This window comes from Elaeis guineensis, chromosome 14 (genome assembly GCF_000442705.2).
Source record: "Elaeis guineensis isolate ETL-2024a chromosome 14, EG11, whole genome shotgun sequence".
Taxonomy (NCBI): Eukaryota; Viridiplantae; Streptophyta; class Magnoliopsida; order Arecales; family Arecaceae; genus Elaeis; species Elaeis guineensis.
Window position 1 is genome coordinate 48,342,533 of NC_026006.2, and position 25,152 is coordinate 48,367,684.

At 39.1% G+C, this 25,152-nt stretch overlaps 1 protein-coding gene across 1 annotated transcript in view; it reads right to left on the reverse strand.

The window, feature by feature from the left end:
- Nucleotides 1-2,992: 2,992 nt before the first annotated feature.
- Nucleotides 2,993-25,152, reverse strand: part of LOC105057818 (putative disease resistance protein RGA4) — a 61,977-nt gene continuing 39,817 nt past the window's right edge. Inside the window, exon 2 of the mRNA XM_073248856.1 lies at nucleotides 2,993-6,912. Within this exon, the coding sequence (XP_073104957.1) occupies nucleotides 3,050-6,790 (3,741 nt within the window). The 5' untranslated portion in view covers nucleotides 6,791-6,912 and the 3' untranslated portion in view covers nucleotides 2,993-3,049. The remainder of the gene's footprint in view (nucleotides 6,913-25,152) is intronic.

Consider the following 25,152-nt stretch of genomic DNA (forward strand, 5'->3'; position numbering starts at 1 on the left):
TCTCAAACCAAAGTATCTCTCTTCATTCATCAAGCTTTTGATATATAATTTTTACAAGTAATTAGTTAAGCCTAAAATTTTTAAAACCCAATTCACCCCCCCCTCTTGGGTTGCATAGCTGGGCAACAAAATCCAATATTTTCAAAAATTCACACATAATATAATCATAAATTCGATTCGATTCGATTCAAAACACTCGTAACTCAACAGCCTCGACTATGACCAACGTTTAACCCCCATTGGCGGGGTCCACAGAATACCAGCGCACAACCCCCACTGGAAGGGTCCAGAAATACCAGCGCACAACCCCCACTGGCAGGGTCCACAAATACCAGTGCACAACCCCCACTGGCAAGGTCCACAAAGTACCAACGTATAATCCCCATTGACGGGGCCCACTGAAACATAGTTAGGCTGAGAGCATAAATCCGATCTATATCAAAACACTTAGTACCACAATATATATCATAATCTTTCACTAAACATGTGCATAAATCGATATACCATAACATTTCAAAAGCATTTTTCTTACAAAACATAATTTCATAAATCATGCATAATTTCAGAGAATAATTATTTATTTTCAGAATAAATATGGAATATCTCGAGAAGCCTATTATCCAAAATTATATTTTTACATTAATTTAATTCAAAATTAAATCTAACAAATCTCAAAATTAAAATCTCGCTTAAAATCAGACTCGTCTCTAAACTCGATCAGAATCATCAGATGAAGCCTTCTCCTACGCTAATCTTAGAAGGATAACTTTAGAGAAAGAGAAATCCATCAAGAGAGAGAAACAGGCTAGAGAGAGAAAATTCTAGAGAGAGAAAGTAGAGAGAGAAAGTCCAATTCCAGAGAGAGAAAATTAGGGTTCAGTCTGAAAGAAGAGAGAGAAGAGAGAGAAACTCTCTCTCTCATCAATTTCAATTTTTATTTATTTATTTATTTATTTATTTACTTACTTATATATATATATACATATATATATATTTATTTATTTATTTTTATTACTATTATTTTTTTTCTTCTTCTTTTTTCTTCTTTTTCTTTTTTTTTTTCTTTCCTTTTCTTTTTTTTTCTTTTTCTTTTTCTTCTTTTTTTTCTTTTCTTTTTTTTTCTTTTCTTTTTCTTCTTCTTCTTCTTCTTTTTTTTCCTTGGTTCCTTCCAGGCCGAACAGGGGACGGTGGGGGTTCTCCGGCCTTGACCGGCCGTTCGGGCCACGGCCGCCGCGGCGGAGGCCGGCAGCCGACGAAAATCACTCCCCCGGTCACGGAGGAGGGTGGCCGGCGATCAATTCCGATCGCCGGCGCCGGAAAATTCAAGGAAAAGAGCTCAAAAACAGGGTGTCTTTTCCGACCGAAAATCGGCGACTTTCGTCGCCGGCAGCCGCGCACAAATGCACGGGGAGGAAGGAGAAGAAAGAGGGGAGGAAGAGGAAAACTTACCTCAGCCTCCGGAGACCTCGTCGGCGGCAATCACGGCGAGAAATCAAAGGGTGTCCGCGGCCTTCGATCGAGAAAAATGGAGAGAAAGAGAGAGGAAGGAGACCAATGATCGGTCTCAAGAGGGAGGGGGTCTTCTTATAGAGCACCCTAGGACTCCGAGGGGTCCTAGGAGTCCTAATTTGCTCGGGACTCGCCGGAGAAGAAGACTCCTACCGGGAGTCTTCTTCCCGGTTTTACTCTGTTTTTTTTTTTTTTTTTTTTTTTGGGCTATAACAGGGACGCTGCGGGCGAGAGGAGTGGGGTGGTAAAGGAAAGGGGGGCACCGACAGGAAGGGCAACGTCTGCCTGCATCAAAAGGGGGCGGTCGGCGAGAGGAGAGGGTGGCGATGCGGCCTTCGCAGGGAGGCACGGGGAGGCCGCCGGTATAGCCACGCAGCGGGCGAGGGTCAGGGGGTGGAAGACGCCCGGATGTGGGGGGGGGGGAGACGATGCGGTGGCGACGCTGCCAGTGCAGCGAGGCCACCGAGGTGGAGACGCTCCGGGCGGGGGGAGGGGGGAGGCGAAGGGATGTGGGGCACCGAAGGGATTGGAAAAGGGTGAGGGACGTCACGCAAAAAAAATTAAAAAAAAAAAAATCCCTAAGGGTTATTGGTTGGTGACCTGTTGGAATGTAAAATTTCTTAATTAACCTAGTATGATCAGCGGCCAGGATGTTTCCTGATCTTCTATAAAATATATTTAAATTTAGCGTTTTCTAGAAAGCTACAATGAAGAGAAGATGTTCAATGCTACATAAAAAAAATGGTCAGAGCAACAAAAGAAGATTTTCAAATAATTAATAAACATCTCCATTTTTCAATTATTTTTGGTACATAAGCAGAAGTACCGTTCAAAGACTTCATATACAATATTCGTATGTCGAAGGATGTCAAATAAAATAAGGTTCTAAGAAAACAATCAACATAACATTAAATGCCAAACGGCTTCTATTAAAGGAGAATTAAACTTATCTCATCCTACTATTCCTTTGAATGCTTAACAATAATCAAAACAAATCTATCAATATGATTCACATGAAGCCACTTGACTATTGAAGATCTGGAAATCTTTGAAAACTTTATCCAAGGCGTAATATATCATTTTTTCTGATGCTAGATCCACGACAACAAGAAGTTCAATGCTGAAATGATTAACAAGAAAGTTGCTAGCACCGTGAACGCCGCGAAGTTCGTTGTTCATCTGACATGGCTGGAAAAAAATAAAATAAAATCAGAAAAATAAATGAAAAATTCTAATGCATATCCCTCCGGCTCCCACTTCACCGCCAATTCCAGAATAATACCTGTGAGAATCATCAATTGGTGCATAATAGTTTATGTGAGCAGTGTGTCATGGCTACTATCTCAGGATGATGCCGTTGGTTGCCATTAGGGTGGGCTAACTGATCCTAAACTTGCGTTCAGATTCCTTCAACATGAACAAGAATGTGAGGGAAGATAAACAATTACACTCACTAATTTCCATTTTATTTGAGAGAGAGAGAGAGAGAGAGAGGATTGTAGCTAAAAAGGACTGGATGATATTGAACTGTAGATGGTCTTCAAAAGCAAGAAAAGGAAGGAGGGAATGTGCTGAAGTTGCTCCTAATCTCAGATAGTGTTCCGGTTTCGGGGATGCGTGAGATCAGGTCCCAATACCGGCCTCCTTTCGCATATTGTCTCTCTAGTTTGGGGCACCCCTCAATTTTCAGACGCTGAAGGCCGGGGAGTCGTTGTTGGAGACCTTCGGGTAGTGATGACAGCCGAGGGCAGCGACCAATAATCAGCCCCTCAAGTGCTGTGAGGCCCTGCATCCCTTGCGGCAGATATGACAAATTGCTGCAACCCTTGAGTATCAGAGACTTGAGTGCGGTGAGCTGCCCAAACCCTTCCGGCAGAGACGTCAGGCTTGGACAGTCAGTAATGTATATGTCGTCGAGAGCGGTGGCATGTCGCAGGCCTTCTGTCATGGAATTGAATTTGGGGCAGTACTGAACAGACAATGATCTGAGGGTAGCAGGCAACTTGGGCAATTCCACTAGACCATCACAACGTATAATATTCAGATATTCCAAGTTTGGCGGAAACTCTCCATCCCCTGATGATGACGAGGATAATGGCAAACGTGACGGGCCAACCAACTTGTTGCAATACCTGATTGTTAACGTCTTCACTGAGTTCAAGCCACGGAACTCCTCCTCCGGCCAGTAGACTAGATCATCACAATCATTGATCCCTAAAGATAGGAGAGAAGTTAGGTTCTTCCAAAACCCCAAAGGAGATGATGCCTGCTGCGACGATAAAAACAACCAATTGCATCTTATAACCTCCAAACGATGCAGGGATGAGCTCAGCCCTTTCATCTCCTCCTCCTCCTCCTCCAGCAATGGTGCCAGATCCTCAGATGCCGTGATAGTTAAATTTTCAAGAGATCTAAAATCCCTGAAGGACATTTTTTTTTCCTGAGCAAGAGGAGGAGACTCTGTACCATTGTTCGTTTTATCGACTTCAATTTGAAGGGAAGATAGTGCGGTCAGACCATGGACCAAGCCCAACTGCTTATTGGTTCCTTTCATTGATAAACTTTTGAGAGATGGTAATATTGGTATGGTCATCAAATTTGGGCAATTAATGATCTTAAGCTCAGCAAGATGAGGGAAAACTAGCATGACCTCTACAGTTTTTTCATCCTCTGACCACTCCTTCAAGCTCTGCATCGTGTGCAACACCAGTCTCTTTAGTGAGGGGAATGCTTGCAGTGTGCCATTGCTTGCATTGCCGTAGATGGTGCTGCTGCAGAGATGCTTGACGCTACCCATCTTAATCAAGTAGAGAAATTTAAGTACAGGTAGCTGCCATAAAGGTGGGAGATGTTCGCAACCTGCGCAAGCTCCCAGATGGATTTCAACTAAATTTTGCAGTAACAAAGAGTCCATCATCCACGTTGGAAATCTCTCGCCCCCATAGCACCGTATTGCCAGTAGCTTTAAGCCATCATGAGGCCCAAGGGCTTCCAAAACCTCTTCAGCATTTCCTACATGCAAAACATCCTTACAAACATCAGGGGCACTTGATCTATAACAAGAATCATTCCATGCAATCATATCCCAGCATAATATTAATGAGCGAAGGTTATGTTTGGAACTGAGATTAGCTTCTTTAGCATCTGCCGCATCCCTCACATTCCTCAGGTTATACAGCTCTAGAAAGCCACCGAGATCTAAGCTATTCAACTCACCTATACGTCTTCCAGCATCATTGCCTACAATGTATTTCGTCAATGTTCGCAGGCTGCTTAATTGCCCTATACCTGCTGGCAGCTGCTTCAGATTATCACATCCGTCAATGTAAAGATGCCTCAGGTCACTCATATTTCTCATGTCTTTGGGCAGCTTACGTAGTTCGTCGCAATTAGAGAGTTTCAGAGTTTGTAGATTGAGAAGTGTGCTGGTGGCATCAGGTAATGCTTCTATATCAGTACGAGAGAGGTCCAGGTATCTTAGGTGTTTCAGAAATCCAATTGAAATAGGCAATCTACTAATATCAGGATGAGTTAGACCCAATGCTCTCAATGACCTAGGCTTTGATGAATCCGCAGTCACCATAATACGATTACTCCATTCCGTTGATAATGACAGGAGAGTGCGAATGTTTGGAGAAGTATTCAAGATCCTATGGATGTTCAATATGAAATGCCCAGATGTGCCCAAGTGACGGGTTTTCTTAGACACATCTTCCAACGTGGCAGGGTCCACTACGCTGAGGCATTCATTCCCCGTAATGGATTGTGCCAGGTCGTGCATGAGGTCGTGCATCTTGCAAGTTGTTGTGCAGTAAAGTTCACCCCTGGATCCATAAAATCCGTAGTACCCCGCAACTTCCTTGATATCCTGAAAAAAAGATCTCGAAGCCAACTCATTAAAAATCTCATGCCCCTTGTCTTCCAACTCCTTTCTTCCACCAGATGGAATGAATCCATTGGCCATCCATAGTTGAATCAACAAATCCTTGTCCATTTCATAATCCTTCTGAAATATGGCACAGAAGGCAAAGCATTGTTTTAAATGGGAAGGCAAATGACTGTAGCTCAACCTTAGTGCTGGTAAAATCCCATCTTCACCAACCTGCATATCCCAAATGTCGCTGTCCCTCACAGACAACCATTCCTTTTCCTGACTCTTGGAATGCATTAAGCTCCCCAATGTCTTCACTGCTAGAGGCAACCCACCACATTTCTTGACAATCTCCTTGCCAATTTTTGCCAGAGTTGGAGGCACTTCTGCTCCCTTTTCAAATGCTCTCTTCCTAAACAATGTCCAAGAATCATCCTCAGTCAAACCTTTTAAAAGATACGCATCGAGTGTGCCCATTATCGATGATACCTGCTCATTTCGTGCGGTCACAATGATCCTGCTCCCTTCTCCACCGGTTCCTAGTAAAGTTTTTAACTCATCCCACTTTGCCTGATCCTCGTTCCAAACATCATCTAATACAAGTAAATACCTTTTTCCACTTACAACTTCTCGAAGGCGGCGTTGTAACAACTCCATGTTTGATTCCTGACACTCAGTTCCTGTGGCTGAAGATATTATTGCTCTAGCAAGTTTCGCAATATCGAACTCGTCGGACACACAGACCCATATGAGCGGTTGGAAATGCTTCTCCACCCTCTTATCTCTGTAAACGAATTGGGCCAGTGTGGTCTTACCCAGTCCACCCATACCAACTATGGGGAGGACGGCAACATTCTGGTTGCGATCATGATCAAGTAACAACTTCACTATTTTTTCTTTATCTTCCTCCCTACCAATGACATTTGACTCATCAATATAGGAGTGGCTTTGTGGCCTATCCCTGTTTTGTGGTTGGGTTGTGACCGTGAAACCAAATCTAATTCTCTCAGCTGCGATTTCATCTATTTTCTGGACAATTTCTTTCAACTTCTGCCCCATCTTAAAGCGAAACCAAACTGGATTGTGAAGAGAAAAGAAGCTGCGCACCCTTTTTGACATGTCGATCTGAATCTCTGTCTTCCGCCGCATTGCTTCCACATTGAACTCATCCAGTACGTCGTCTGCTTCGTAGGCTGCATCCTTCAGCGCTGCCAACCACCTCTTCACAGCTGGATCCTCGACTTGCCGCTGCTCTGCATCCCCAAGTACGGACAGGATTGCCGATAGTGTTCTTTCCAGCTTTTCTAGCTTCTCTTCCATGCCCCATATCACTCCAAACTGTTGGAGAATACGGTCGGCTGCCTTCTTCATAACCACCGGTAGCAAGGCTGAGAGAAGCACATCAGCCATTATGCGAACTCCAAAGAGTCTCTCCGATCGATTCGTGAAGAAACAGAGAAAAGAAAAGAGTTGATGGATGCCCCAGAAAGTGATTCAGTGGTGCGCTCCCTCTTTCACTAATATTGATAGGACTGCAATCGCGAAAAATAATATCATAATTTTTTTATATAATTAAATAAAATATTATAAAAAAATAATAATTTTTATAATTTATTTAAATAATTAATAAAAAAATAATCAAACAATTCATAAAAAATATATCATAATTTTGATATGAATCTTCTACTATTTAAAATAATAAAATTAATATAAAATTTTTCTAAATCAATTAGGTATTACATAAATATATAATCATTAAAAATAAATTTTATCTTTCTTAATAAAAAAAGAACCATTACCAATAAAATAGATTTCAACAATAAAAAGGACAGATCTCATCAACTATGTAGATGCTTAAAATAATTATTGATAAAGATTTTTTAAAGATCAAAACTATTCAACTTATAACTCTTGATGTCAGAAATAATATATTAAAATTTTATTAAAATCAGAATACGAACAACCATCTCATCATCTGATAAAATAGCTGCAAAAATTATTTTTTTTTCTTCCATATTGTCAGGCTTTTTCGTGCCTTAGGTCATCGTGTGCCTCACTTAGCATTCACGCACACACAGAAGGTTATGTAAGAACCTTTTCCTTTTTTACTGGTTTTCACGCTCTCCTGTTGCCCCCAATTAAATAAGCTACTAATGTGCATCGAAAAAGAACTCTTCTCCTTTTCTTTTATTTATTTAAACAAAATATAATCCTATATATGGATGGATAATCTAATAAATCTTCTCCTTCCGACTCATGTGGCAGAGTCCACCAAACTCAAATATGCGATTCTCACATAAGAATTTTATTTCCTCCTATATGACTTTTAATCTTTATCTCTTTTGTTCATGATTCATAGCCTCTTGATAGCATTCAGATTCTTTCTCATCAGTAATCATCACGTACTCATGAAAAAAATATCTCTGAAAAGGATGATGCTCTCTAGTGGATCTTCTCAACTGAGAATCAATTGGTGGTTCTGAAGGAGCTTGCTCATTAACTACATTACTATCTGGTATATCATTATCAAATATGAGCTGATGAACTACGTTATCATCATCTTCCTGTACATCTCTTCCATTATCATTATTCATCATGGTATGAGGTATTAGATTCAGATCAACATAATTTTTAGTAATAGACTTTGGCTTCCCAATCTTTTTAAAAATTTTAATAGTCTAATCTTCTAGAAATACAACATCTCTGCTTTTGATAATTTTTTTATCAACTGGATCCCATAATTTGTAACCAAACTCTTCATGTGCATAACCTAGTAAGATGAACTATTTAGACTTTCTATCAAGTTTGAATCTCTCATCTTTAAGGATGTGAATAAATGCTCTGTAGCCAAATACCCTAAAGTGATCATATGAAATATCTTTCTCGATCCATACTTTTTCTGGCATATTACTTTGAAGAGAAATTAAAGGAGAAATGTTGATCAAATCCACTGTACTTCTCATTGCTTCATCCCAAAAAAATTTGGCAATTTAGCATGACAGAGTATATACTGAATTCTTTCACAAATAGTATGATTCATTCTCTCACCACCTCTATTATCTTGAGATATTTTAGGAACAATTTTCTTAAATTTAATGCCATAATCTCTGTAATCTTTCTCAAATAGACCCATGAATTCACCACCATTATCTACTCGAATATACTTTAGTTGCTTTTTCATTTTTTTTTCAACACTAGCATAAAAATGCTTGGACACATCGAACACCTGATCTTTTGATTTTAAAACAAAAATCCATATTTTTTTAGCATAATCGTCAATAAAAATAATAAAATATAAAGCACGATCAAGAATTCTAGCATCTATAGTGCAAACATCAATGTAAATTAAATCTAAAAAATATGATCTTTTGTGTGGAGAGGATTTATGAAAAGTAATTTTATATTGTTTGCCAGTTAAATAATCAGCGTATGCCTTCAAAGATGTATCTTGGATAGGAAGAAATTTTTTTCTAACAAAGATGTCAAGTCCCTTCTCACTCAATAGCCAAACCACTTATGCCATAATTTAGTGAAAAAATCTTCAGCTATATTAACCTTCATCTTGCATAATTTTGCCTACATCATGTTAAAATGTGTTGGATTTCTTCCCTCTTTCTACCACTAGAGAACTTTTGGTAAGCTTCCATTTTTCTTCACCAAAGTGGCTGTGGTAACCTTCATCATCAAATATTCCAATGGAAATGAAGTGGAGGTGGATATCTAGAATATGTCTCATATTTTTCAGCAATGCTAGCATCCAATATTGGTTTCCAAGCAAACATCTTCCATACCGACAATCTTAGTTACTCTATCATTTTCCATTCTGACATTGTCAAAATTATCGCTAGTGTAAGATATGAAGAATTCACACCGAGAAATAATATGAAAAGAGGGATCTGAGTTAACAACCTTAAGGTTCACAAAATCATCATCATTAATAATGACGACATCAACATCAAATACAACTACTACTATATCTTTTTCATCCATCCTTTTCACCTCTCTCCCCTAATTGCTCTATTTTAGATTTTCTGCACTCCTTTTTTATGTGTCCCGGCTTGCCACATTAAAAATATTTGATCTTTTTTTTGAATTTGGACCTTCTTCTTAACTTATTATGATTGTTAAAATTTTAAAAATTTCTGATTTTGCTCCTCTCCCATCTTTCTGTAACCAATGCCTCTAACTATGTAATTACGTCCTATTCTCTTCTTCTGATCTCCTCATTAAGCATACTATCCTTTATTATTTCCAATGTCACGTATCATTAGGAGCTGAATTACTGAGTGATACAATTAGAGTTTCACAACTATTACGTAGAGAACTGAGCAATAATAATGCTTGCAACTTATCATCCAGCATCATCTTCATAGCAGCCAACTCTAATTTACTGCATCCAGAGATCTACTCAGATGCTCGGCAACTGAATTTTCCTCTTTATGCTTCATATTACAAGCTTTTTGATCATGAATACTTTGTTCTGTATGGTCTTCCATTCATAGAGGCTCTTTAATTTTTTCATAAATTATGGATATTAGTCTCCATAGCAACATGATGAAAAATACTATCATCTATCCATTGCCTAATTAATCTAACTATCTTCCTATTTATTTTTTGCCACTCTTGCTGATTTTTCTCACTGGTTTGGTAGTATCCCGTTCAGTGAGATCATACAAATCTTTGCAGAATAATAAATCTTCCATATAGGACTTTCAAATTAAATAATTAGAAGATGTAAGCTTAACCGTGCTTTTACCCATATGTTCTTCCATTTAATCAATACAAAAAAATTCAATCAGTAACAACCTTACTCTGATACCATTTTGTTGAAAAAACTATAATCATGGATAATAATATCATAAACTTTTTTTTACTCTTTGTGCAATTATATAGGATATCGTAAAACAACAATAATCTCTACGATCTATTCAAGTAATTAATAAACAAAAATAATCAAGCAATCGATAAAAAAAATATTATAATTTTGATGTAAATCTTTCACTATTTAAAAAATAAGATTACAGTAAATCTTTTCTAAATCAACTAGAGGTTACACAAATATATAATTATTAAAAATAAATCTTAATTTTCTTAATAAAAAATAATCATCACCAATAAAATAGATTTCAACAATAAAAAAGACGGATCTCACCAAACATATGAATATTTAAAATAATTACTAAAAAAAATAAAAATAAAAATTATTCAATTTATAATTTTTGATGTTGAAATAATATATTAAATTTTATTAAAATTAAAATATGATCGATTATCCGACCATCTGATAATTTTTTTTCCCCCCTATTGCCGCCGTTTCTGGTTTTTTTCGTGCCTCCAGTTTCCGTATGCCTCACCTGGCTTTCATCCACACCACAAAAGGTCACATACCTTTTCTTTTTTCGCTGGTCTCCGCTCTCTTTTATTGCCTCCAATTAAATAGGTCATTAATATAAGTCCAAATATTTTTTTCCTTACTTTTCGTTCATTTAAAAGTGATATAGTCCCACATGAGGAGGACTATCAACAACCGGATCTGCAGGTAGTCTGGAAGTTTTTTTTTTTTTAAATTCCTTTTACTCTCCCTACATGATGTGATGCTGATCCAACTGTTTGTTTAATTAAGTGCTCTACATGTCACTAAAAAATTTTACAACGATCCGTAATTTTAGCTGACCTGTTGGTTTAACCGAGAAACTACCTTCCATGAGTGCTTACAACTTTCCCTAGAAACTATGACCATACATGTGAAACATCTGATAGAGTGCCTCTACCGTTCAACACACACACAACTCGCTTTCACAACTTGTCAGCGTATTTATCCAAGTTCGGAGCAATCCGCTCCTTTCACAATTATCCTGAGACGTATTTTTCTCTCTCATATAGAAAATATCAAAAAAAATCCTCTCAAAATGCGGTCAGAATCTTTCATCTTCAAATATAATCATGAAAAAAATTGATAAAGATCCTTTCAGCATTCAAAAATAATCACAAAAAAATAAATAAAAAATAATAAAGAGGGAGAAAAAAGTTTGGATGGGATACATAAAATTGGACCTTAATATGATCTTTTTATAACCATCCAATATCACCGTATATGATTGATATATTTTTATTGAACCATTAAGATTTTTAATAAAAAGTTCAATAATCAAAATCTTTAATAAAAATTTTAAATAAAAATAAAAATGAATGTATATGATCATTTGGACTTTTAGTAAGCTATTAAGACTTGTAATTAGGAGTTCAATGATCAAAAATTAAAATTATAATAAAAAAATTAAAATATTTAAATAAAAAAATTTAAAAATAATATTAAAATATTTAAAAAAAAATAAAAAAATTATTTTTTTAATTTCTAAAATAATAATTTTGAAATATCTTTTAATATTTTTTTAATTTAAAATTGATGACACCAAGCATACTTTGGATTTGTGGATTTTTTTTTAAAAAGAGCCTGCATGTAAATGTCTGTAATTTGATCCTCCATATTATAGTGCATTAAATTGATTTCTGCTTTGTGTACAAGTTTTTTATGGTGAATCTCTATATATATCCTTCCATTAAAGAGTAGATTTTTATAATGGCAGCTGTAGAATTGTCATAGGACATCTCAGTAGCTTCTTCTTGCCAACCAGCTTCTTACAGGCTTATAATTTGACATACAGAGTGTTGCTGCTTGATTTGATCAAGGTCAGACAGAATGCGACTGAGCATCGTGCAGAAATACTGACATTGGAGTGACCTATAAAACAAATCCAAATCGAAAGTTTTCGCTCTGGCGAGGATCTTCCAATGCTCTAAGTCAGATTCAGAGAACAGCAGGAAGAGCAACGAGTTCTTTGAGAGGGAATGATTGACTTACCTTGGTCTTCGAGATTTTGGTTGCTTATATATAAGGCTGTTGAGTAGTTGGTCGAATAGCTGTGAGATCATACAATTCTAAGATTGTAGGACCATTGAACATACCATTGCGGATGAGATATTTCAGCCTTCAATCGTTCTCACGAGACCAGGAGAGTTGGTTACGCTTAAGTCTATCCACTCGGGGTGGACAACTATTGCACACATCATGAGGTGAGCTAGCTATGATCACTGGGACAGCCCATGCACTAAGGTATTGGCCTGTCGAGGCAACGGAGTGTGCCGGGCAGACCAATACGATAAAGCAAACGTGAGCTGCTCTGCACTGTATATGGCTCTGCTCTTAAGTAAGTGATCTCGATGATAGCTTGAAGATTTAAGGTGTCTCATGGTTGTCACACTGATCCGAGATACTCACGATAACCACCGTAAGACTACCCCCTACTATTGAGTTTGAGAATCAGGCGAAAGAAATATTTCAGAAGTCGTACCTCAGATCTAAGGATGCAAGCTTTCATGCTTGCACGAATGTCCGATATTTAAAGCTGCTGACATCATCTTGGCATGATTGTTATGAATAATCGTAATTGATGGGACCTCAAAGCTAGCAGTTTTCTCAAAAATTTAATTTTTTAGGTGGTGGCTTTTCATCTTCATCTTCGTTCTCTTTTTAAATCAAGCTCCTAGACGTTTAGTCAAAGAAAAGTAATCGTGAGACCTTCCTGCTCCAAACCCTTGTTGCGATCCTCAGAGGCAAGATAAGCGCAGAACTCGTAAGGAAGCTTGAACTAGCGTTGGTCTGAAAAAAATAGGCCAAGGCCCCGACCATCGGTCCTTCAGCTCTAGAGGGTGACTATGCCCAAGCTTTGACTATCGGATCAACTCCAGCAACAGCGAGGGATGAAAATCCCTCCCAATTGTTGAATTGGAGATTGCCCCATCAGAGGATGTGATGAAAGGCCCACCAGAAGGGATTTCGACAAGAGAGGAGATGCCAACGGAGAGGGCATAGGCATTGGGAACAACTAGTAGCCCTACAAAAATTTTGACTGCAGTGTCGCAGGCGGAGGACGTGGCTGGCAACTCTAAGGGAGTTCTAGCGACAGTGATGGTAACTGGAAAATCCTTGGAGCAGGTGACACCCACCGGATATCTTCCTCCATCTGTTTCTCAAGCAGGCCCCTCAGAACTGGTGCCTTCTGTCCTGTCTGTGGTGGAGAATCTCCAGTCAGTAGCGGATTCTCTAAAGAGCTTTCTATCACCTGCGGAGAAGTTGTATATGGATGAATAAGAGGCCCAGGAGCGGATGGATAGCACCCTAAGGTCACTCATGCATATAAGGAATTTTTAAATCTTCTTACTAATCTTCGATAATATGCAGTGTTTTGATGCTTGTTCGCAAATTTTTTCCATTGGTGGGATACTACTTGACTAGCTTCACCAGCGCTACTTCAGAAGCCTCATTGTTGGAGCTTGCAGCGGTGAAGGAAGAGGTTGATTTGCTGAAATATTAATTAGAGTAGGTAGAGGGGAATAACGGTGAACTAGACAAAGAGCTCGGCTTCTCTGAGGAGGCCCGTCAGGAAGCCCAGGAGATTATCAATCATCAAGATGACGAGTTAAGGAGGGTTGAAAGAAGAATTGAAGACCTCCAGAGGCAGAGATCTAGGGCTAAAAGAGACTGGCACCATGCTTGGGATGACCTGGAGCACCTAAAGAGGACACTCAGAGGGAAAAGAAGTCGAGACCATACTTCCCTTAGGGCTCATTCTTAGAGGAGTCCTAGCGGAAGCTCAGCTAACAAAGCTAAATCCTTAAAAAAAAAAAAAGTTGCAGTGAGAGAACACCTCAAAGGGAGGAAGGCTCTACTTCCAAAAGGATTCAGGTGACTCTGGAGCTGCCCACCGAGCTTCAAGAAGCTTTGCCAGAGGCAGAGCACTGGAAGAAGAAACTGAAGGAGGCAAAAAAAATCCATGATCGTCTCTAGTGCCAATTTAGAGAGCAGAAGTTTTTGACCATGCATGCCAAAAGAAGGGTGGGTTGGTTAGTGAAAAAGGGGGTTGAGATTATAAACCAAGCCTGCAGGATGGTATTTTCAGCAGGCTTTGAGAGGTATAAAAGAATGGTCCAAGCACACCTCCTTGCCGACAGTGTCGGATCTCTTCAAGCTGATGTTGTAGATGAAAGTCTGATTGCCATAGCAGCGAACAGTGTGAAAAAGTTTGCCAGAACAACTCTTCACTTCGTCGAGATGAACAAGATCAACGTGGCCATCCAAACTGAAGAAGTTATCGGTGCTAAAGGAGGCCGTTCTAAAACAAGCCATTTTTGCGATGCTTCGAGATGATAACCTGTATCTTCTTTCATTTTCTTCTGTAATCCGAACTTTATAATTGCTTTGATATAAATGAATGAAATTTACTTTTATTAATATCTAATGTTTGGATGTGTGAGTGCAAATTTTGGACCACAATGGTTAAATTCCGACCTAAACTGAGAGTTTAAATATAATTAAAATAATAAAATATGATGCAAATCATAAATCAAGTTTTGATCCAAACTATATGATGCATACCTATCATGCAGGCTTGAAAGGATAGGAATTTGAACCATATCCGCATGGTGGGTATTGATCCGAGCTATATGACTCGTACCTGTCACATAAGCCTTGAAAGGATAGGAATTTGAACTATATCCACATGGCTGGTACTACTTCATATCTCCGCACGTCTCTTCGAAAGTGGCATAGAACATGATTTACCTATCACTGGCATTAACTACCAAATTGACAGTAGAAATCGTATTTGTCAAGGGTTACCACACATTGAGCGCCTGTTCGCTCCTGGATGATTCATGCCTCTTGCAATTAATGCCATGATGGGAGGTGTCTTTTAAGGGCTTCGCTAAATCTGAGACTATTTAAAGCTTCAGACAAAGCCAGACGTAGGTCTCTTTAGGTTTCAGATTATCCTTTCTTCTTTACTGCAGGTTCTCCTCTCTTTGTTTTCTGCCTTCATAATTTTCTTTCTGAGTGAGAGGAATGGCTTCTAGAGATCCTAACTTTGCACCATTGGGGTTCTGATTCGAGCTGACTAAGAGGGATATAGTACTACCCATGAGCAGTTTTAAATCCCTCTAGTATTTCAGCTGGAAGTCTCGAGGTCAGATGATCGAGTCTGCCGACCACCTCCAGGCCAGATGAGTCTCTACGATGAATGCTTTTGGACTGAGTTATGCCTTCCTCTTCACCCTTTCGTTGTGGCTTTCCTTCAATATCTCGGGATGTCGCCATACTCAATGGTCCCGAACTCATGACAGTACATCTATGGCTTTACTGCAGTATATATGTTAGTGGGGATTGACCCCAGTATCGCACTCCTTCACTCCCTCTTCAATCTAAAAGGCATCCGGAGTCTCATGGCTGGTGGTACATGATGTCCTAAAGGAAGAAAGACATCCGCCCACGATCTTTTTTGGAGATCCCCATCTCCATTCATGGTTGGAAACCATGATTTTTCTTTGTCTCTCAGACATCCGACGAGGATTGGGGGTTTGTCACTTGGGGTAAACCTCAAGTGGCCTTACTAAAAGAGTCTTCGATGAACGAATGCCTGAGGCAGGAGTTGACGACCGTGCATGGCTTCAAGATCCCCAAGCTGAAGAAGCTGCTATCAGTCCAGACGTTGTTCAATATCGGCATCAGTCAGGTTGCCCCTTGAGGTGCGTATTGTCCGCTCCTAGGGTCTTATACTCATTGATTTCCACTGTGCTTTTATCGATGACTTACTTGCCTTAGTTGCAGAGATGGTCGTGGAGAAGGATGCGGGTTCTCCGGATAAACCAAATAAGAAGGCCCATCAAAAAAGGGTAGCCGAGCCTACTGGCAGTCGGAGCATCCGCATCAAGACTAGAAGTCCTCTTGCACTACCGACTTTTGGATTAGGAGATCCTGAACTTTTTTGTGACAATGACCTCAGAATGGTAAGGGTTGGCTCGACTTCTCCAACCTCTGATGGAGATTGAAGGAGCCAAATAAGTCAAGCTTTTGAAGACATAATTTTGAGCTTGTCGGTCCCTCCTGCAACTACATTTTTCCTAGAAGATGAGCCAGTCAAGGAGGTTGCGACTTCTGGGGCCGCACCAAGGGTTTTTGGTTCTAGAGCTACATCGATCGGTTTGAGGCTTGAGGCCTTAGCCTTGAGGGACTACAAGTCAGCAAATGAGTTTTTCTCTGAGATGCTTCTTCCGGCTGACGCAAATGAACTATTGGGTGTACAGCGAAAGAAGGTGAGGAGAGGAGCCATGGAGTGCATCATCCGGATAAGTTAGGGCTCTTGCAATTTTATTTATTTTGCATATATATTTATGGCACTTACTAATAAGAAACATGGCTTACCAAGTTTTTCATTACTTAAATGGGTATATTGAAAGCTACCGCAACCTCTCGACTGAGATGAAAAATTATAGCTCGAAGTCGAGATGCTCAGGGATGCCAAAGACAAGGCGGCAAAGGAGGCTGGAGAGGCCCTCCTGAGAGCCGACACCATCGAGAGAAGAGTGGAGAATGCTGAGGCGGCATTGAGAGGGGCTATCAAGGAGAACTCCCGATTGTTAGAGAGAATAGAGAGGCTTGAGGCTCAGCTCAAGAGGAGTGTGATTGCAGTCGAAGAAAACTCTCAACTGTAAGGACTAATAAAGAAACTTGAAGCTCAACTGAGGGTAGCTGAAAAGAAGACAGTGGAGGCAGCCCTTAAAGCCATTGCAGACTTTCGAGCGTTAGCGAAGTGTCAAGACAACAAGGTCGAATTTGCTACTGATGCTTACAATCTTGGGAGGCAGTTAGTTTGGGATAAGGTCGCCGCTAAATATCCAAAACTAAATTTGGACTTTTTAGATGAAGTCTAGGACCCTATTGCAGTCGACGAATCTATGACAGGTACCTCGGCTTTGGATGTGGCTTCTTAGATTTTTATTTTTATTTTTTTATATCTTGGGCCCCTTGGGGTCATTGTAAAAGCTTTTGAAGGAATGAATAAAATTGATTTTTTTGCATACCTTGTCTTTACTTGTGGTGTGCATGCTGATCTGAGGTAACTTCCTATGCCCGTTGATCTGGGGCAATTATTCAAGTGCATCGATCTTAGATGAATATCTAGCGATGCTTTCATCCAGCCCTTTTCAATGCCAGTGATCGTGGGAATGATGGCTGTTGACTCTTCCACTAGGATAACACCTAGAAAAAAATATGGACCAGTAGGCATATGCCACGTAGCTGTGTTCTAATTCTCAAAGCATCGTCTAGATTTATTCCTAACGGTGGAAAGATACGCCATTTATTAGTTGCTGGAAAGCTGTATCCACTCAAGCCATCAATTGGCGGTTGATGTAGGCTTTGGAGCTTATAAATACAGGCCAATGGATGGAGAAGTCCAATCTCTTGTCTCCATCTTTCGCAGAAATTTCTCTCTTCTATCGTGATATCCTCACCCCTGCATCCCCTTTTGCATCCTCCTTTGCCAGTGGTGAAGGTTAGGGTGAAGAAGAGGTGGGCCTTTATAAGAGAGGCCTGGAGGAGGGTGAGAGCCAAGGATGCTGGTCCATCTTCCTCTCGCTAGGCACCTTCCACCTCACGATCTCCACCAAGGATCAGGGGTCATCATACCCCCCAATTCGAGTGGATTCCTCCTAACGTCTGGGCCTACTGTATTCAAGAGTACCGAAACTCTATAGAGTTTAGGAGGGAGGTCATCAACATTGTCGTCGGTGGATTTATTGATGATTTTGAGAACTACAAGGCTCGCCTACTATAGATAATATCGTATTTGGAGCTCCACTCTTTCCAGCCTAGAAATAGCAATGAGGAGGCTTCCTCATTAGATGAGGACTGAGCTTCCTCATCTTTGAGCTAGAGATCGAGGAGAGTGTCCACTATCCGATCGTTGCTTTCGTTTGCGATGATGGGAGCTCTAAATCAGATTCACTGACCGATAGGAATTTGCTTTTGGATCGGTATGATCTTTGTGGCTTTCTTCTATTTTGCTGCACTTTCTCTCTCTTTTTTTTGTAATATGGCCCTGGGGACACCATGCTTTTCCTTGTAAATGTGTGTGTATATATATATATATATTTGCAAGGTGGTGCTGAGGATGCCATCCATCTTTTTGTAAATATCAGAATAAACAAAAATTTATTTTTTGCAAGCTTGTGTATTTTAACTTAACACATAGAGGCTAATCTTGACCTAAGGCCCTTAGAATTGTTTCTATCTGGATCGATTTAGAACTTAGCAATCTGAATGAGCTTGTTCTGATTTGAGATAAAATTAACCCCGAATAGATCTTATTGAAGGTGGCTCCATCAGAGAACCGCTGGTTCTGCTCAGAAAGCGACATCTTGGCCCTGCTCTGCAAACAGCAAGTTAGCTCTGCCTTGTAGGCGGTAGGTTGGTTTTGTCCTGCGGGTGGCGGCTTGGCTCTGCCCCATAGGAAAGAGGCGATGTGTGCTCGACTCATCTTGTGAGTGGAGCAGCATGTGCACTTATTATTATGCAAGAGGCAGTATGTGTCCATAGGCAACATATGCACTTCTTATCTTTACATGAGAGATAGCATGTGCTTATAGGCAGCGTGTGCACATCTCGTCTCCATACGAGAGGCAACATGTGCACATCGCATCTTCATGCGAGAGGCAGCATGTGCCGTAGGCACATCTCGTCTTCACGCGAGAGGCAGTGTGTGCCCATAGGCAGCATGCGCATATCTCATCTCCACACAGAGGCAGGTATGTCTGTAGACAGCATGTGCACTTCTCATCTTCATGCGAGAGACAGCATATGTTTGTAAGCAACATGTGCACATCTCATCTTCATGCGAGAGATAGCATGTGCCTGTAGGCAACGTGTGCACACTTCGTCTTCACGCGAGAGGCAGCGTGTGCGCATCTCACAATTGCAGATTAAGGATCTTATAAGTTAGCCCTCCAAAGGTCCCTTAGGGTCTCCCTCCACTTTTTGCATGACTCGAGCTTTGATGGGGTCTTGTGAGTTAGCCCCACTTCAAGTCACCGAGGTTTGCTCACCAAATTATGGATCGAGAGTCTTATAAGTTAGCCCTCCAGAGGTCCCTTAGGATCTCTCTCTGCTTCTCGTATGACTCAAGCTTTGATGGGGTCTTGTGATTTAACCCCACCTCCAAGTCATCAAAGTTTAGTCATTGATCACCAAAGGTCCTTATGGTTAGCCCTCATCTGTTAGACATAGTTCTAGTCAGAAGAATTCTTCACAGCGAAAGAAGTTTAGATCATTCATGATGCTAGAACAAGTAGAGATTAGTAAATCTGAGCATTTATATTGATATACAATAATATAAAATTACAACATCACTGATGATATAGGCACAAGTTGGTGGGAGTTTCAAGGTCCAGGGAGTAAAGTTCCATCGAGTTGCTTGAGTCAATAGGTCCCTGGATGTACTACCTCATCTACTTGATAAGTCTTAGTTGACGATAGGGAGGGAGTGGGTGATGCTTTTTCGAGGCTAAGTCTTTGTTAACGACTTCTTCAAGTCATTCTTCAACAGGCCGCCCATCATCACGGCCATCATAGTCGACTGGTCCAGATCTTGGACCTCCAGAGTCACCGCATTGAAATGATTGACAAAAGTGAGGATCGACTCACCCTCCTTCTACTTGATAGAGTGGAGGTAGTCGGATCATTTCTACTACCATCGGCTATCGATAAAGTGGCCGATGAAGGACCGACACAGATCTTCAAAGGAGTGAATGAAAGCCAGCTTCAAATTGGAGTACCACTATCAAGCCACCCCCTTGAGAGTTGAGGAAACATTCGACAGAGGATCCATCAGATGCTCCCTGGAGGAGCATGGCCACCTTGAAGTTTTCAAGTGATCAATGGGATCGACATCCCGTTGTAGACTTTTAGCTGAGGCAGCTTGAAGTACCGAGGGAGTGGCTCCTGCACTATCCTCAAGATGAAGGGCAGCTCATTATATATCCCTCGTAGGGTTGCGTTGAGATGTGATTGTTGTTGAGTGTATTTTCAATTTTCTTCTCCATTTGTTTACCAGAGCCTGGAATCACCTTTTGATATCGAGATCTAACGGTGCAGGTCTGAAATACTGTGGAGAATGATGATCGAGGGTTGAATCGTGCCCTGATCACGGACTGAGAGATCTCCATCTGGCCGACAGATGGCTTTAATGAATGTGCCTCCTCTTAGGCTCTGAGGAGGCACATGCAGCTCTGACTGTGATGGCGGCTAAGGAGCCGAGTGTGGCACTGGATTTTTGAGGCACCATCATGGGAGCCACCGATGATGCTGTCGAGAGGGCCACTGGTTGCACCACTGAAGGAGCTGCAGGGCAGTCTAACAGGTTGCAGTATCATTGGGGGAGGCCTAGAACAATCTAACTGCCTGAATGATGGCATCAAATTTTAAACCTACTGGAAGAGTAGGTTGAATTGATCAACCGTAACCAACGTTGATTGGGCTGACGGAGAAATTTCAATCATCGGTTGCTGCATCCGACTATTGGCTTGGCTCTCTATCTAGCGAGAGGCAGCGACGTTAGCAAGCAAGATGATGCTCCTTTGGAGACATAATAAAGATTATGCCTTCCTTTATCTGTTGCTACTCGATTTGATCGAGGTCGGAGAGAAGGCAACTGAGCCTCACACGGGGATACTGATGCTAGAGTGACTTGCAAAATAATCTTAAACTAGAGTTTTGCTTTGACGAGGATCCTCCGATGCTCAAGTCAGATTTAGAAAACAATAAAAATAACAATGAGTTCTCTAAGAGAGAATTATTGACTTATCTTGGTCCTTGGGCTTTGGTTGCTTATATAAAAGGCTGTCGAGCAGTTGATCGAGTAGCTGTAAGATCGTACAATCCTAATATTGTAGAACCATTGAACATGCCATTACAGATAAGATATTTTAGCCTTTAATTGCTCTTGCGAGATCAGGAGAGTTGGTTATGCCTGAGTCTATCTAGTCGAAGTGGACAACTGTCGTGCACATCACGAGGTGAGCTGGCTGTACTAACTGGAACAGCCCACGCACTAAGGTATTGATCTACTGAGGCAATGGAGTGCACCGAATAGACCAATACAGTAGACCAAAAGTGAGCTACACTATACTATATATGGCTCTGCTCTTAAGTAAGCGATCCCGATGATAGCTTGAAGACCTGAGGTATCCCATGATTATCGCGCTGATCTGAGGTACTCACGATAACCACCATAACACAGTGTTATCAATAAATCATGAGCATATTTTAAAGTTGGTAATGTTGTCAACTTGTTTAAAGTTCATGACGAGATAACCATAAAAGTAAAAAAATAAGATCAAGCAAGAAAGAAAGACGGGCTATTAGATAACCTTAAAAATAACATCATGGTGAGGTTTGAACTATAATTACTTAAAAGAAAAAAATTATAGAAACACTACTCAACTTTAGTCCAATTTTATTTATATTTTCTATACATTAAAAAATATCAAATTGATCTTTCTAATTATCGATATATTCTAATATAACCTAGCTGTCTATTTTCGTTAATAGAATAATGTCACGTGGCCAAGGTATCATTATTTTATAGAATGATAAAAAATTTTTATCCCCATCTTCTCTCGCTTCTTCGATTGATCTCTTTCTTCTCTATCACCAGCATTCCTCTTTTTTTCTCCTCCTTTCTCCTTCCTCCTCGTCCATTTCTCTTTCTTCATGGTGGCTCCCTCCATCTCCACCCACTCTTCCATCGTCTCTCCTTCTTTCTCATCCTCCTCTTTCTTCTCCAAGCCATCCATAAGCTATATCCCTCCACGACGGTCCCTTCTTACTCCTTAATCCTTTTCCTTCTCCAAACACATCCATGAGAGAGGAATATTTCTATCCATTAAGAGGAAAAAATAACATATTTTGTTGGTAAGTGAACAACTGGATTATATTGTAATATATCGATAATAGAATAGTCAGTTTGATATTTTTTAAATATAAAAAGTATAAAAAAAAGTTAAAATTGGAAGAATATTCTTTTAATTTTTATTGAAAAATATGTTCCAAAGCCAATCGTTAGACGATTATGCTCATCTTATAAATTGTATATAAATTTTTATTAATAAAAGTTATTTGATATTTTTATTACAAATTGACCATCTTTGAACTCCTGTGTTGTAATGAAGTCCTTAGAACTATATATTAATTGACAAAGAAAGATTTGTTATTAAGTTCTTAAAATATTCGTGACCAAATGATACGCTATTACTAGGACGATAGCGATATTAAATATAGGTCGTTGTGTGCCATATGAGTTGGTTATTTTCTTAATCAAAGAGTGTGGAGACACTATTATGGCATGCAGATGGAATGTAGAAGTATATTTACATCGAATGTGATCATGTGCGGAACACTCTACTGTCAAAAGTAGCTCGTGAAGGGTATGGGTATAAGTGTCCCTCCAACTTGAGACCACCACGGTGGCTTGTAAGCAACTCACTGTACTTTAGTACCAGACCATCTGAGTTTCTAACTTAATAACGAAAGGATACTAGGTACAGTCAAGTACTTATCAAGTTGGTGTGTGAGTCAAGATGGAATCGATCCCTCTGAGTTGATAGTGTATTTCAATGTATCAGTGTATTTCAATTCAGCAAAATCTTGGTCAGGGTAATCTATGAGATGGATTTAAAATATTAAAATATAATATGATTGACTTAATTAGGATTGATAGTTAAACTTTAAGTCATCTTGAGTATTTGGATCAAAGAGATGAATTATGCGATAACCATATACCAGTAGATTCTAGAAGATTATTTTGCAACACTTCAACCTATCCGATCATCGGGTCATCATTGCTAGATGGTTACATCAATTGGTATAGAAAGTTATTCTTATGCTACTGGCTTAAGTTCAAATCTATGGGGTCACACGCATTAGAAGATTTGATCAGATTTGATAGCTGAAGAGTCCAATTAGATTGTGACTCTGATGAAGAGTCCTACTTGGACTAAGACTCTGTGGGAGAATTTCACTGGGACTGTGACTCTACTATTTATGAAGAATTAATTAGTAATTAAATTACTAATTGACTCAATTTGATTGAGTAAAGAGCTTTGGAATAAATCTAATTGAATTAGATTTAGCTCGACTCAGATTGGGATTGATATGATCAAATCCGATTACTAGAGAAATTTGATCCTGATTCGATCAGAGTTTGAACTAGATTAATTCTTAATTGATTTAAAAATTTGATGGGATATTTAGATTTTTAATTGATTAGATTTATTTCTATCAGTTTTTTCAATCTAAATTTGATTTAGATTAGAATTGAATTAGAAATGAAGAGTCTAAGTCAGACTAGGACTCTATCCTTATCTTTTGTGCTATATCTATATTTATGCCAATTTCTTCACATCTAATTAGATTTGGGTTGTAATTTTTGGCATCATGAGAGAAGATCCAATAAGGGTGGTTGACTATAGTTGATGATTCATAATATTATTTCTTGCCTAATTCGAATGCGATCCAAATTAGAGATAAGATGCAGACTAGGAAAGAGATTTTTTGTATATGGTATATTATTGGAGTCATATTATTTTTTTGTTATTTTTCTTAAGAAATTATTTAGTATGTGAGACTCTTAACTCCTTCTCCACATCTTAATAATTTTTTTAGAATTTTTGGGGATGCCAAAAGGGGGTTTTGATGTTGATTTATGGCATCCTTTCTTGGAAAGTCCTAATTCCTAGTCTATAAAAAGGAGACTCCTCGCTTGGACATCCCATGATCAATTCTCTTATAGATTATTTATTTTCAGAGCCTCTTCTCTTCTTTATCTCTTCCTCCTCCATATCTTCTATCACTTTAGAGTGTCCAAGGTGCTTGTAGAAGAAGAAAGAGATCAGCTGTCAAAGTTATTCGCAGACTAGCATCTCTGAGCTCCTGATCTGTGCCAGTCTTCGCATGAATTTTTTTATAGAGGCCAGACGACTTTGTCTGGTTGTGAGTAACTTGAGGAATATCATCTCCAAGTGTTGGACCAAAGAAGAATAAAATAAAATTAATTTGATAATTGTTACTAATTTATTTTGATCATATAGTTAGATCTAAAAGTTAGATCTATGATTTCAGCATCGATAAGATCGATGTATGTTTTTATTTTTAGATCTAAAGTACATCATATTTCATATTTTCTTTATAAAATGATAGTTTAGAGTAGATCTTATAAATATAATTTAAATTAAATAGTTTAATCTTATTTATCCATTGTGTAAAAATTTTAAAATTGCATACATCGCACTATCGATGTTTCTTTCAACTGGTATCAGAGTCAGATTGTTTTGATATGATCTATTATGCCTTTAGATTTGATTTTTTATTATTAGATCTAATTATTTATGATTTAAATTAGATCTAAATTAGTTTATTTTCAGATCTGATTTTTAATTGTTTAGACTAGATGTTCTGAGTAGCAAAGTACTCAGATTGGATAATCACCAGGCCATCCGGTCATAAGAGCAAGTAGAATTTTATGACCCTCTCCTCTCATTCAATGGGGTGCTCTTCATGGTGTGTAGGGGTGCCACTGTGAGATCCCATGAAAAAGAAAGTAAAAAAAAAAAATTACTTTCTTACAAAATTCTAGATCTTGAAACCCTAGGTATTGTTTTATGTGATACAAGTTGTGAAGATGGTTAGTTACATCTAATCTTGTTTAATCAAAAATTATTTTGATTTAAAATCATAAAAAATTTAGATTTGATCTAAAAAATTTGATGACTTGATATAAAAAATTTACATGAAAAATTATTTTTGAAACCTTAACCATGTTGATGCAAAACTTAATTGAGAATTAAGTATCAAGCTGATTGGATCTAGAATTATAATTTAGATC